Below are 14,453 nucleotides of genomic sequence, written 5' to 3'. Positions count from 1 at the left end.
TTGCGACAAGAAGTGCAATGAACCGCGCGCAGTGAAATGCAATCTCCGACCCACCCGCCGTGCAGCTCACAATCAGCTGAAACAAAGTGCCGCCCCGGCCGTTTAGTGTGTCAGCTAAAGACGAGGGAGACGTAGCGCACAAAATTACTCTTGTGCTGAGGGATCGTTCGGGAAGTACACCTGTTTTTCTCACATTCATTCGGCTAATTACGAGAGCTCGACGGCTGCCAGATTTGGGGTAGGCCATCCCGCGGTGCACGCGTGCGCTGCAGGATAAGATGTTGCCTACCCACCAGGCGCTACGAGAGCTTGCATTGGCTGAACTTGGCAGTTTCGTATCGGCGAAAGGCAGACAGACTTCCTGGATGATCACTAAGGAGTGAACTTTAACTTAACACCCATTATCGGCCTTATTGCGGCTGGATCATTCAAAATGTGCGTCCGGCATCTGGGGTCAGGAAATTGCTATGTTTAGCCGGTTCAGCAAGTGGGAGGTCTCATGGCGCCTTGTAGGTAGGCAACATATTGCCTGTAGTGCACGCGTGTACTGCGGGCTGGCCTACCCCGAGTTTCGCAGGCGCCGAGCTATCGTAATTTTCGGAGTTAACGAATGAAATCTGAGAATCAGATGTTCTACACGATCCATAAGAATAAAAAAGTGCTTTTCTCTTATTGCAGTGTTAAACTCATTTGGGTGTAAGCAGATTTTGGCATGACCATTAGTACATTAAACTCTGAAAAGAACGTTTAAGATAAAAACATATTTTTATCGATGAAGACCCTGTAAGCAAGTTAGGCTACACACGGGGTATTTCGCTACATTGTGTTCTGGGTATGGATCGTAATTTCATTTAGAGTTTTGTAAATGCTTTTTTTCTAAACCGCCTTCACGCCTCGCTTCACGCCACGCAGGCTGGACGACACTCACTGCTGGACTACTACAAAGCGCCGCTCCACATCGGCATCCGGTGCGGTCCAGTTCAGTGCGGAGCAGGGCTGTCGCATTCGTGCGCGAAGTTCTGTTGTTCACTTGATTGCTTTACTGGATGGAGACCCCCAACTTTCCATACCCGAAGTACAGTGGACTTTCGCTTATTAGAACGTGCGCTCTCTTAACTGTCGTGTGCGAGAGAGATGGCAATAGAACAATAGCACGTTCCATATGGGCTGACCGTCAGCTCCGGAGCCGGCTCGCCCGCGACTCGTCGACTGGCTGCCGAAGAGTGGGGAGAAAAGAGCGCGGCAGCAGCGAACGCACCGTACCCTGCAATAACGCAGCGAGGGGCCCGCTGGACTGAGACTTGTGCTTGCCTATTACCTCCATGCGAGCGAGTAGGCAACCCGCCCGGCCACCTTGTACTAATCGCCATCACCCGTGTTTCAGGCTTCGAGCAGTACAGCGCGTTCGAGTACCAGCGCTGCGAACACAACAACCACGAGAGCTCGGTGCTGGCCGTCTACGTCTACGTGGCACTGAGCACCTACCTGCCTGGAACCATCATATTCGTCAGCAACGTCATCCTGTTCCTCAAACTCAGGCGCTCCGACTCGCTGCGCCGCTCCCTGTTCGGTAAATTTAAATAACCTCTGCCGAGAGGCTCGAAATATTTTACGTTTCCAACATTTTCGCGAAGCGTATAAACTTTCTTCATTTAAATTTGCTGCTGCGGGGGCATTGTAGTATGTGAACCTTGTCTGCTCTCCCACAGCCGGCACGGGGCACGACGGCGCCTACTACAGCAGCGACGCGGCGGCGCGCACGCTCGTGCTGTTCTCCCTGCTGTACCTGCTGCTGCAGCTGCCGCTCGGCATCGTGGAGACCGTGGAGCTATACTGGGACGTGACGCTGTACCGGCCGCCCTCCTCCAGCGGTGCCAAGCGCGAGGCGTACATCTTCTGGTGGGCGCTTCGAGCCACGGCTCTCTACCAACATTCCATCGATAGTGTTCGAACGGCTTGTTAACTTTCCTCTCGCATGTTCCAGGCTCTGCCGGAAGCTGCAGCTCAAATGGTCGCGCAGCCTGCTGTTCTGGCTGTTCCAGCTCAGCTTCGTGCTCAACTTCGTCGTCTACCTGAAGTCGGGCGGGCGCTTCCGCGTCGTGGCCAAGGGCCTGGCCCTGCAGTGGCTGGGGTGGCTGAGCTGCGGGCTGGGCCGGCCGCTGGGCGCCGCCCCGGGGCCCTCCCTCGGCCACCGCCCGCTGTCCTCGCTGCTGCCGCTCTGCTCGTCCCGGTCGTCTGCCGTCCCCGTGGCCTCCGCCGACGCGGCCACCACGTACGTGCACACCACCTTCGTGCCCGCCGACTACGAGCCCGTGGACTACGAGCCCGCGCTCAAGGCCGTGGAGGAGAACGAGGACGTGGCCGCGGCCGCCGCGCCCGTCAGCAGCAGCGGCAGCACGGGCAGCTTCAGCAGCGGCAGCAGCGCCAGCGACCTGCTCTCGCCCGCCAACGCCCTGACGCTGTGCTGGCCGCGGCCACGAGACAGCCCCCGCCCCAGCCCCAGGCACAGCCCCAAGCCCAGCCCCAGGCACAGCCCCCGCGCCAGCCCCTGGGCCAGCCCCGCGCCCCGCCAGCGCGCCCGCGCCGTGTCCTGCCCGCACCGCGCAGCGCTGCGCCGCCCGACCGCCGCGCGCTCTGCGCCCTGCAAGCCATGTCGGAGGGCGAGGATCAACACCTGGGCCTCCTACGTCAGGTGAGTTGAGTTGCGTCGAGTACATTCCCCAATACAGATCCCCAATCCTCATAAACAGGATCAGACTACACGCCTTTGCCTTTTCGAATGGGGGCCCACGTGCAGTTGGGACGCCTACTGGCCGCTCCGTGAGGCGATAGTCTGGCGATAGTAAGCGGTCGGTACAGTAAATGGTGTCATTACAAATATTGACGGAGCGGACTTTGGTTTGTCTGTTTGCAGGACGCAGGGGATGATGGCGTTGGCTCGCAGCGTCGCTAGTGCGGTCGGCGCGAGCAGGGCCACCGTGAGCACGGCCAGCAGTGGTCACAGCCCACTTACCTTCGACGGCGACCTGGACGCGGACTCGGTGTTCGACTCGCCGCCGGTCTTCGCGCTCACCGTCATGCACCACGACGAGGCGCTGGCCCAGCAGGACGCCTGCGGTGGCTACATCGGTCCCGGTGACTGCGGCTCGCAGGACGACCTGCTGTCTCTGCCCTTGCAGGACCCCGCGGAGACTTACGCCAGCCCGGCCGGCTTACAACAGGACCTGCTCTCACAACCCCTGCACGATCTCGCAGGACTCTCGTTTAGCCCCTCTCAGGATCACCCGGCGCAGCAGGACTTGCTCGCCCTCCCAGACTTTGGCGAGATGTTCGCCAGCCCTGTCTTGTGCCCACAACAGGATGTGCTGTCGATGCCGCTCCAGGAAGTGGGACCCTACCCCTCCGCTTGCGCCGTCCACACGCTGGATCGGCGGAAGGGCGATGAACTGTTCCACAGCGAGAGAGATCTGGACAGGCACAGAGTGTGCATGGCCACGAGCCGGACTAGTAGGAAGCTGGAGAGGTTCTTGAGCGAGCCGCATGGACCGCACCAGTTCCGGTGAATAGCTCGACATATGTGACATCTGGCAGATAGGAAATCGGGACCGCAGTTTTGAGGTGCTTTTACTTTTACTAATCTGAGTATGTATTCGTGCCATCTCTTGTTTCTTGTTTCGCTTGATGGTTTTTGTTGGTGCAGCTTTGGAACACATGAATGATCTCCGCCTGGAACTGTTTTTAACGACTATTTTAAAATGTTTTAAGTTACATATCCCTTTTTCTTTCACTGTGCAACATAAATTAACTGTTAAGACAGATAAATGTTTTTATTTTTGTAGAAAACGCCATGCGGGCGGTATTTTAATTTTAACAAGTGAACAAATATTTATGATTTCTTTTGATCATATTTATTATAAGGTAGACATTTCACAATGTAATTGTAACAATTAGGTTTATTCATCTTGATGAATTTTCGTTTGAATCGTGTTCGTATCTCCCTTCGTCAGAATGCGTTACAATGTACCTTGTGCTCCAAGTTTTATTGAACTCTTCTTGTACCGGGTGTAACTGAGAATGCGCAACAGTGTTGCGGGTTTGCCTACCCAGTTAGCCCGTAAGGCGCCATGGCCCCTGCAGCCCTGGCGGGTATGCAATCCCGCAACACTGTTGCGCATTCTCAGTTACACCCGGTACATATGAACTCTATCGTGTAGTGATGTTGAACATTAAACAATTTACCAACTTGAAATCTTCGAGATTGTCTGAAACTGAAATCATCGTCCATTCTAAGTCGATTCGAAGGCCACTTCTTGCACGTCCGTTTTTCTCAGATTCATTCGGCGCATTACGGGACGGGAGCACGGCGCCTGCGAAACTCAGGGTAGGCCACCCCGCAGTACACGCGTGCACTGCAGGCAAGATGTTGCCTACAGACCAGGCGCTATGAGAGCTTGCACAGGCCAACAGTTCATGATTGTGGCTTCTACCCATCTACTAAGACATACTATGGCGATCGCTTATTGCGTTTGAAGGGAAAAGCGCCCGTGTGGCCTTGTGCTAGTGGGGGGCACTTTGTCTTGCGGTAGAGACAGTCTTGGGGACTGTTAAAACATTATCAGCAGGTTGGAGCTCGGCCCGGCCCGGCGGGGTGTACCCGGTAGCCGTGTGTGGTGGCGGTGGCGGTGGCGGTGCGTCGCGCGTTGCGGCGCTACTGTGTCACTGCGCAGCCGCTCCTGCAGGCTGCTTGCCTCTGATTCGAGCCGCCGCGCGGGCTGGCTGCAGTATCTCCAGTATCTGCCGGGCGGTCACACCAGTCACACTCCGGCGGCAGCAGAGGCAGCGGCAGCAGCGGCAGCGGCGGGACTGGGCGGATACCCATAGTCTGTCCTGTTCCACGCGGTTGGCTTTGACGTTGGTAGGTGGTGGATGTATGAGTCGGTGATGTAGCCGCCGGCGGTGGTCGTATCGCCCTGGCCTTGACCCACTGACCCGCGGCAGTATAGCGAAGGTTGGGGAGCGTGTGCTGCGCGGAAACTCGCCACCGCCCATCGCTGATAAGGACGTTGCAAGGCCGCCGGTCCTTCGACAGGTTTGGGTGTGCGCGGACGGTGCCGTGCCGTGTTCTTGTCCTATTATCTCCCCTCGCCGACTTTCCGGACTTTCGGCTAGCTCAGTCTGGCCCGGGCCGTCACGGCGTTGTGTGCGGTACGCGGCTACGCGGCGACGCGGCGCTATGGAGGGCACTCGGCGCGGCGCGGGCCCGGTCGGCCCGGGGGCCGCGGGGGCGACGGGGAGCTCAACGACCCGACCAGGTGACCATGTCGGAGGGGGCCGGGGCTGTCGACCCGCCGACCGAAAACCCGTCGAGAGCGAGTCGTCTCGGCACCCGTGTAAAACGTGTCGCGGCCCGTTCTCGTGCGAGCGAACGGCACAGCGGGGTGTCCGCCGGCCCGCCGAGTATTTTCGGTCGTGAATATTCCGTGCTCTATTCAGTTTAGCCACGCGTCCGAAAGCACGTGGAGTCGGGGCAAGGGGAAAGAATGTGCCATCCTCGCGCTCACACTTGCGTGGCTTAACTGAATATAGCTCCGGTTAGTTATTCACATTTCTGTCGAACCATATTAATCTGTTTCGTGTATCAACCACGAATGAAGGGTGCCCATTTCTCATGTAGCCCCGTAACGCTGTGACTCCCGTGACTACCTCTATTAGCGATTCAAACACGCCTGCCCTTACGCGCGCAAGCGCTCTGATGCGGCCTGCCGCTGAACTACGTGATTCCAGTCTCCCTATTGGCCAGCGCCGTGTATGGTGGTCGTCCTGGCGGCTGTCAGCGGCCGGGTTTTGAAACTTAAACTTGGATGGGCCAAATCGGTTGTTGGAAGTGGGTTACGTAAGAAAGTGATAGAAATGGCAAAGTTATCCCTTCCGTGTTTTGGACACCGACGCCTTTAAACCGAGCAGCGCTTCTTTACTTTCGAGTTGGGCCGTGAGTTGTTACCGATTGCGTAAAATTTGGGATATGGGAAACTGATAACCTTTGTATCCATTTGATCCTTGGATTTGTTTCCCCCTGTTTGGGTTTAACGTTGGTCTAAGATAAAAACATTTCCTCTGTGCATAATATTTTGAGCTGGATATTGTTTGAGAAGGGTTGTTTTGTGAGTTTTTATGGATATCCAGCCAACAACCTAATTTCAGTGCCCTACATAAAGTTATTACCTCAACAATGTGAACCTGAATTGAATTGGTGTTCATATTTGTCTTGTTTCTGTGAAGTTGCCTCTATACCATTTTAAAGAAAATTTAATTTCTTGAATCTATTAAATTTACATCAGTTTTATTTACAGGTTTTTATCTGCCTCATCTGCTGTCAAAAAGAAAAGACCAAATTTATACAGAAGTGCCAAAAATGGAAACAACAAATAAGACATTACCTCAGCCACCTAATCTCCGAGCAAAGGCCAATATATTATCAGCTCTGACTTTCGCCTGGACATTTCCTCTCTTCCGGCAAGGTTATAAGAGGGATCTGACTGTCTCGGATCTATGTGTACCACTGGATGCGTATGATTCAAAACAGCTAGGAGACAACTTGGAAGATCTCTGGAACGAGCAGCAAAAGAAAAGTCATGAAGGAACGAAGCAAAAACTGCCAAGTGTTTGGGCAGTTCTTCGTTCATTTTGTGGATGGGAATTGTTTTTCTTAGCATTTGGCTTATTTTTGTTTGATCTGACTATCAAACTAGGACAACCAATCTTACTTGGTAAATTTCTTAACTATTTCACTGTCAACAGCACAGTTACTGGTGAAGAGGCAACCATTTACGCCTCTGGGGTAGCAGTATCAGTGTTTCTGCACCAGTTTGGCATGCATCCCTTTTTATTTGGCCTCATGTACCTTGGCATGAGAGTTCGTGTTGGTCTCTCATCTCTTTTGTATCGCAAACTATTAAGAGTTTCCATTTCATCAAGTGCTGGTGTCACCGGAGGATATGTCATAAATCTGCTAACCAATGATGCAAGTCGGTTTGACTTTGCCCCCCTCTTTTTACCTGATGCCTTTGGAGGAATAGTGTGCAGTATTGTGGTAACTTACTTTTTATGGCAAGAGGTGGGGATTTCTTCTCTGGTAGGATTGTCTGCGCTTGTTCTATTTGTCCCTGTTCAAGCAATGTTGGCAAGAAAATCTTCTTCCCTCCGAGAAAAAACTGCCAAAAGGACAGACAAGAGGATCCAGTTAATGAATGAGATAATTCAAGGCATCCAGGCTATAAAAATGTATGCTTGGGAGAAACGATTTTCAAGACTAGTTGAAGTTTCAAGAAAGAAAGAAATAACTGTCATTAGGTCCAAGCTATATTATACTGGTGTTGCATTTGCTTTGTCTTTGTTCCTAACTAAAGTCTCCTTTTTCTTTTGTGTGTTACACTTTGCTCTCTCGGGAAATGCCATTGCACCGGACAGAATATTTTCTGCTATTATGTACTTCAATATACTTCAAGAAAGTTTAACTATCTATTTTCCTTTGTCCATTCAGAAGTTAGCTGAATGTGTTGTAGCTGCGCAAAGAATGCAAGAGTTTCTTTTGAGACCTGAATCCACTTGTATGCTGGTCAAGCCTAGTGTAACTGGTAGTGCTGAAGTGCTTTTAAAAAATGTGAATGCTAAGTGGACTTATGATCAACAAAGCAATTCACTTGAAGATTTGAATTTGTCAGTTTCTTCAGGAATGCTTGTTGGTGTTATTGGACAAGTAGGTTCTGGAAAGTCGTCCCTCTTACACTTAATATTACGAGAGATGCCTCATGTTACTGGTTGTATGAATATTCAAGGATCCATATCTTATGCATCTCAAGAACCTTGGTTATTTGTTGGAACTGTTCTACAAAATATTTTATTTGGTCTACCTATGGACAAGCAAAGATACAAAGAAGTGGTAAGAGTTTGTGCCTTGGAGGATGATTTCAAGCAGTTTCCTAGAGGCGATAAAACTCAAGTAGGTGAGCATGGACATTCACTTAGTGGTGGACAAAGAGCTCGAATAAATTTGGCAAGGGCAGTTTATAGAAGGGCTGATATATACCTGTTAGATGATCCATTATCTGCGGTTGATACCCACGTTGGAAGACACCTTTTTGATGATTGCATCAGTGGATTCCTAGCTGGAAAGGTTGTTATATTGTGCACTCATCAGTTACAATATCTCAGCAATGTGGAACTTATTCTTATGATGAAAAATGGAAGTATCTATGCTCAGGGTACATTTTCAGAATTACAGAACTGTGGCACTGAATTGTCTGACCTGATGAAGGCTGAATCAAAAAGTGAGGAGAACCCTGCCAAAGATCAGTTGCAGAGAAGACTGTCTGTTCACAGTACTAATTCCGAAGAGGATTTTGATGTACCCGAAGAAATGAAATCGAAGGGAAGTGTCACGTGGCATGTCTATGCATCCTATTTCAAAGCAGCTTGTGGTGTACCAACGTTCTTACTACTTTTGATTCTCTTAGTACTCTCTCAGGGATCAATTAGTCTTGCCGATTATTGGACAGCCTATTGGGTTGACCTTGAACAGTACTATTTTAAGTATGGCAATGCTACCTATCTTCCACTTTTGAATGAAATGAATCAAGAAAAATGTTTGTATGTGTTGGGATTTCTTATAGCTCTGACAATTTTTGTCAATTTGAGTAGAATAATTTCATTTGTCTATTGCTGCATGGAGGGCTCAAAAACTTTACATGATGTAATGTTCAACACCGTTTCAAAAGCAACCATGTACTTTTTTGACAACAATCCATCAGGTCGCATTTTAACAAGATTCTCCAGAGACATTGGTGTTGTCGATGAGAAGTTACCAGGAACACTCTCAGACTTTCTCGAGGTGGCTATGCATCTTCTTGGGGTTCTCTGTATCATTTGTGTTGTGAACTATTGGCTTGTCATTCCTGCACTTGTGATGGGAATATTGTTTGGTCTCTTGCGCCATCTCTTCATGTTGACCTCAAGAAGCTTGAAGCGTTTGGAGGGTGTTACTAGTAGTCCAATTTATACCCACACCAACGCTACTCTGGGGGGGCTCGTCACAATCAGGTCAATGCATGCCTCAGTAAGTGTTAATGATGATATATAAACTTTACATGAATTCACATATTATTTGGTCCCTGATGTAAAACTTTTTCCCCATAAAATTTCTGTTTAGGATGACTTAACGAGAGAGTTTGATTCTAAGCAAAATATAAATTCTTCGGCTGTGTTCTATTCTTTAGGCACAAACAGAGCCTTTGCATATTGGTTAGACCTTGTATGCTGTTGTTATACTATGTTGGTCATCTTTAGCTTCTTATTTCTTGACTCTGAATTCAAAGGTGGTGAAGTTGGCCTCACCATTACTCAAGCACTTTCCCTAATTTTCATGTGCCAGGTATGTGTTAAAATATTTATTATTATGACTTAAAGTATCTATTGAAGATATATTTTTATTCATTGAAATTGTTTTGAAATTTTTAAAAATGTTCTTAATTTTTAGTGGGCTATGCGCCAGGCTGCGGAAGTAGAAAATTTCATGACCTCAGTGGAGCGTGTGTTGGAGTTCCATAAAGTTGAAAGTGAGGAGGGGAGGTTACTAACAAAGGTTGAGCACAATCTTCCCAAAATGTGGCCGACATGTGGAGATATCACTTTCCAGAATGTGTGCCTCCGTTATTCTTCATCAGATCCCCCAGTACTCAAAAGACTTAACTTTTCCATAAAATCAGGAGAAAAGGTGTGTAATAATATATATGAAATCAGGAAACCTGCTTGAATTAGATTTTTAAAATCTTTATTATTTTTCTGATGTTTTTATTGCCCAGATTGGAATAGTTGGACGAACAGGAGCAGGCAAATCTTCACTTTTGAGTGCACTCTTTCAGCTGTATCCTGTGGAAGGAACCATCATCATCGATAAAGTTGACACCAGCAAAATTGGTCTTCAAGATTTGCGGTCTCATTTGTCTGTGATACCACAAGAGCCTGTGCTTTTCACTGGTTAGCTTAATTAATCTACAATGACATTCATTGTTAAAAAATTTTCTGCTGCTTTATCTGCAATAACAGTTATTATGCTTTTACAGGTTCGTTGAGGCATAATATTGATCCTTTTGAACAGTTCAAAGATGAAGAGTTATGGAGGGTGCTTGAAGATGTTAAATTAAAATCATATGTTGAAGATATGCATGGTATGTGACCTAACAGTTTCTGTTAAACAAACTAGTTTATTGTGAATTCAGAATTTTTAAAATAATTATTGTTCTGATGGTTTTCAGGGGGGCTTCAGTTTGTTGTAACGGAAGGTGGAAGTAACCTGAGTGTTGGCCAGAGGCAACTTGTGTGTTTAGCTCGTGCCATTCTTCGCCAAAACAAAATTTTGATTTTAGATGAGGCTACTGCCAACATGGATACTTACACAGACCAGCTTATCCAAGCCACTCTTAGACACAAATTTGTTGATTGCACTGTGTTAACAGTGGCTCACCGTCTAGATACAGTTATGGATTGTGATAGAATTCTTGTAATGGATGCTGGTCAGGTAGCAGAATTTGGAAAGCCATATGAACTTCTCGAAAATAAGAATGGACTTTTTTCCAAACTTGTTAACCAGACAGGCCTCACAAACAGTTACAACCTAAAGGCCATTGCAGAACGGGCCAAATATAAAGAAAGTCCTCACTCAACAGAAGCTGAGAATAAGTAACAGTACTAGTACAGAACAAGACATTTTAATACTACATTACTGTACTGTAATTAAATTTCTCATGGTTCATCAGAAATAGATATTTATGCATTTGACTTTTATTACTTTCGACCAAGCAGCTAAAACAGTAACATGTTTTTAACGGAATTGGTGCTATCAACACACTGATGTCCTATTTCTTAATTTTTATGTACTACAGTAAGTTACATGGTTCTGGGTGAATTTTTTGTTATTGTACTGATAGTTTTTGACCTATCCACGCACTTGACAAGTATGATTGTACTAGCTTTTCAAGGACTTTTACTAGTGTCTTTGAGTCCTATATGTCTTTTGTTGAAAACAATAAGAACCACACTCATTATTTTAAAAGGTGAAGGTAGATAAGTAATTCTTGCCTCTTTTAAATAATAATTACAGTATTTATAATGGATGCAGGTGTTATGTAAGTTTTGGCTTGTTTTGGTACCTGATTAATTTAAAAATGTTAACTTCTGTTAAAAAAAGTATAAGTTCAAGGTAGGCCATCATACTTAAAACTAGATGGTAATAACTAATAAACTGTTATTTATTTCTTGATGTTAGCTCTTAAAATTTTGTTGTGTTTTTGTAAAGTTACATAAATTTGTTACTAATTCTTTAGCAGATGTATTAACCTTTAAATTGTTGATTTTATGGGACCATCACAGCTGATGTTTTATCAGTATTGCATAACACAGAAGTATTTAATGCTGAATGTATATATCTCAGGGGATAATTGTTCTCTTGCCATCACTGCCTTTTATTATAAGGAAGTTATTTACATGCACAAATATGTGCATGTTATTTTTAATTTAAAATGTTTGTCCTGTCTGATCCACCCAGCGTTGATAATAAATTAAGACAAACCCATATTTATGGGTCTCAGTGTAAGCCGTCTGACAAATATATTCCATTTTGGTTTATTTTTAACTCATGTGTCTTTTCTTCGAGAACTTCCAATATTGCTTATCTGTCCAAAACAAGCAGGAACATCCGCTCTCTTTTTCATAACTTTTCATAATACAAAATATTTGCAAATTGTGTGGGAGTGCAAAGTCTGGCAGCACCCTTATGCCTGTGCTGAGAAACTATTAGTTGAATATCCGATGACCCTGTTTATGTGATGTGGTCGTAAAGTCATGGCTACAACCGCTGCAATCAACCTAATCCAGACCAACCCATCATTCACCTAAAGTTTCTTACAATGAACTGCTCTTTGTAATCTTCAAAGGATTTGGAACTTTTGTTCTAAAAATAAATTCTTAGTATCAGGAAGGGCTATCGGCTTCATGATACAATGAGACGAAAAGGGGCCGTCCATAAACCACGTGGACAGAAGAGAGGGGGAGGGGGTCGAGGAAAATAAAAGATTTGTCCACGAGGAGGAAGAGGTGTGGGGGGGTGAATAGTGAATAATTGGCACTTAACACGTTCCCTGCGGCGCGACCACATAGTCGTGACGCTCCCATGTTCAATCATAGGCAGCTCGGATAAAGCTTACCTGTGGCCGTGTTGGTTGTAGCAAAAACGTCAACTATTCATATTAACAACTAGACGATCCGAATAAAGAAAATTAGTATAAAATAATTGTTAATCATATATTTTACGAGATATTTAATTAAGTTTCAAAAATGGTCAATTTCCGGCACAGGTGTTTTCATACGTCACGATTTGTGAGCGACAGAGAGGTGCAACGGTTTTGTACAAAACAAAACTAGGACGCGTCTTAAAATTGCGAGTCTGGACATGTATTGCAAAACAGCGTATCGCCTGTCAGTTGCTCACAAATCGCGTGACGCACGGACATTTCTGACCATCTTTTCTGAAATTCCCCAACTACAGTTACGCCTCTGTCTTTTTGAGATTCACGGCGCCCTTGTGCGTTGCCTCGTATGTCTCTGCTGAGACCAGGCAGCACCAGGCAGTTGTTGGGCGAGTGGTGGCTCGCCCTTGCATTGGACGAGCGCTACACCAAGCAGCCAGAGTAGTGGCCCTAAGCCAGAGGTGCGCGTCGTTGGAGTCGAGGCCTCGGCGGCTTCGGCGCGGCGTTACGGTGGGCACGAGGGCCTGGGCCTGGCCCACCTGTACTGTCCGAAAAGGGATCTTCTCGAGGCGGTTCGGGTTAAGCTGACTGGCCGCCGGGACGTCTTTGCAGCACAGGCGCCTGGGGGGTAGGCCGTCCCGTTGCGCTCGCGAGCACCGCGGGCTTGCCTATGCACCCTCGGCAGGCGCTTGGCGAGCAAAGCTAAAGCACTGCTTTGGACGTCCCTTTTTGCGGCAGCAATACCGGCGACCAGAGTGGTACTACACTTTTAAGCGTGTTACATGTGTGGTACTGTAGTTGGAAATGTGATACATGTATGGTACTACAGTTTTAACTGTGATACTCCTGGTAACTGTTTGACTTTGGGTTTCCAGAGTAGAGGCAATCCGTTTGTAATCTAGTGGTTCCTGATGTACGCTACAACCACAGTTCTTGGTGTAAGGAGGGTTTTTACACTCCGGCTGCAACACGTCTTTCCCAACGGCGGCGAAAGGCATAGGCAGAAGCCCCAAAGCCCACGCCCTCTATTTGTGGCCACAATGCCGGTGGCCGCAGCTTAATCCGACCCGACTATAGAGAATCCTATTTTGGGTAATATGATATTAAAAGCCTTCAGGGTACAAGCAGAAGGCAAGGACATGTTTTGCACATAATCCGCCCTGACAAGCCGAAACGACGGGTCCTACAAACGTTTTCCGATCTCCCCGCGACGCTCTAACGTCGACCGATGTCCTTTTGCCGCGCGCTCCGCAGCACTGTCTTCTTTTACCAGAGGGGTAATATCAGCAGTAGAGGAAAAGTAAAAATTCCCAGGTGTTCCTACAAGATTAAGGAACACACAGCATTGTTTCCATGAAACAAATTGAATGGAAGTTACAGAGATTAATCAGTCTGAGTTATTTTAAGACAGTCCCTTAAAAACTGTTTCTACCAGAGGGAAAAAACGTGCCCCCCCCCTCTCTCGCTGCTCCTTTAGATGGGAGCAGGGACTTGGGCCGGGGCCTTTCGGCTGGTCAGGGATTATGTGCGGGGCAGGTCCTTGCCCTAAGCCTTCTGCTTGTACCCTGAAGGCTTTGGATTTCATAATAATATTAGTAGCCGAAAAAGGATGTTCTATAGGCGGGTTAGATTAAGCTGAGTCTAGCTGCCGGCATTGTGGCCACAATTTTTTCTGGCCAAAAATAGGGACGTGTCTGAGCGCTCCTGAGCGTAGCCAGGCGCGGCACGTCCCTGTTTGTAGCTACACGATTGTAGCTACAGCCAACAGTGCCCGTGTCAGCTTAAACTGAACCGTCTATAGACGAATTTATTACTTCCGCCAATGGTAGAATATCAACCAGAAGTAAACTGCGCTAAGAACTAAAGCGAAAACGAAATATATCAACGCCTCTCCGAAGCTCTCGCCTTGTCCAAGCGCTCAGAGGGACAGAGGACCGCGGGGGCCCGATTCAGAAAAGCATTGCCTACCCTCCAGGCGTTTTCAGCGACAATCATCGACCCACGCCTAGATTGACACGGCGTCACTTCTTAGCTTTAGAAAGGATTTATGGGCCTGGGGTCAAAAGGAGCCTAAACCCAAAGTCCCCGTCACGACAGACGCCTTAGAGAGAAGCCCTCGCCTACCTCGCACTCGCAAGCGTCCAAGCGACTTCT

General features: G+C 47.6%; 2 protein-coding genes across 4 annotated transcripts in view; both read left to right on the top strand.

Moving 5' to 3' along the window:
* Positions 1-4,249, top strand: part of LOC113217642 (uncharacterized) — a gene marked incomplete in the record, with an annotated part of 18,343 nt that extends 14,094 nt beyond the window's left edge. Inside the window, 4 exon segments of the mRNA XM_052263642.1 lie at positions 1,385-1,570; positions 1,710-1,899; positions 1,985-2,692; positions 2,915-4,249. Coding sequence (XP_052119602.1) covers positions 1,385-1,570; positions 1,710-1,899; positions 1,985-2,692; positions 2,915-3,563 — 1,733 coding nt within the window.
* Positions 4,250-4,759: 510 nt separating this feature from the next.
* LOC113217623 (probable multidrug resistance-associated protein lethal(2)03659) lies at positions 4,760-11,686 on the top strand. 3 transcript variants are annotated; one of them, XM_026437589.2, is made up of 7 exons: positions 4,760-4,915; positions 6,351-9,112; positions 9,206-9,427; positions 9,533-9,769; positions 9,858-10,032; positions 10,119-10,223; positions 10,311-11,686. In XM_026437589.2, the coding sequence occupies exons 2-7, from the start codon at positions 6,413-6,415 to the stop codon at positions 10,736-10,738; spliced, it is 3,867 nt and encodes a 1,288-aa protein (XP_026293374.1). In that variant the 5' UTR covers positions 4,760-4,915; positions 6,351-6,412; the 3' UTR covers positions 10,739-11,686. The 3 variants fall into 3 exon arrangements, with proteins under 3 accessions (XP_026293374.1, XP_026293372.1, XP_026293373.1); XM_026437587.2 differs by lacking the exon at positions 4,760-4,915 and adding an exon at positions 4,959-5,312; XM_026437588.2 differs by lacking the exon at positions 4,760-4,915 and adding an exon at positions 5,365-5,989.
* The last annotated feature ends 2,767 nt before the right edge of the window (positions 11,687-14,453 follow it).

The sequence above is a fragment of the Frankliniella occidentalis genome, unplaced genomic scaffold (assembly GCF_000697945.3).
Source record: "Frankliniella occidentalis isolate FOCC.00 unplaced genomic scaffold, Focc_3.1 Scaffold13, whole genome shotgun sequence".
NCBI classification, from domain to species: domain Eukaryota; kingdom Metazoa; phylum Arthropoda; class Insecta; order Thysanoptera; family Thripidae; genus Frankliniella; species Frankliniella occidentalis.
This window is presented reverse-complemented; position numbering and strand designations above follow the sequence as displayed.

Bases quoted from the DNA above. Each gene is read 5' to 3' on its own strand.
- LOC113217623 (XM_026437587.2), top strand. From the start codon at position 5,234: ATGGAGGGCACTCGGCGCGGCGCGGGCCCGGTCGGCCCGGGGGCCGCG. The intron at 5,313-6,350 runs GTGACCATGTCG...TTTTATTTACAG, and splicing joins GAGCTCAACGACCCGACCAG to GTTTTTATCTGCCTCATCTG. The intron at 10,224-10,310 runs GTATGTGACCTA...GATGGTTTTCAG, and splicing joins ATATGTTGAAGATATGCATG to GGGGGCTTCAGTTTGTTGTA.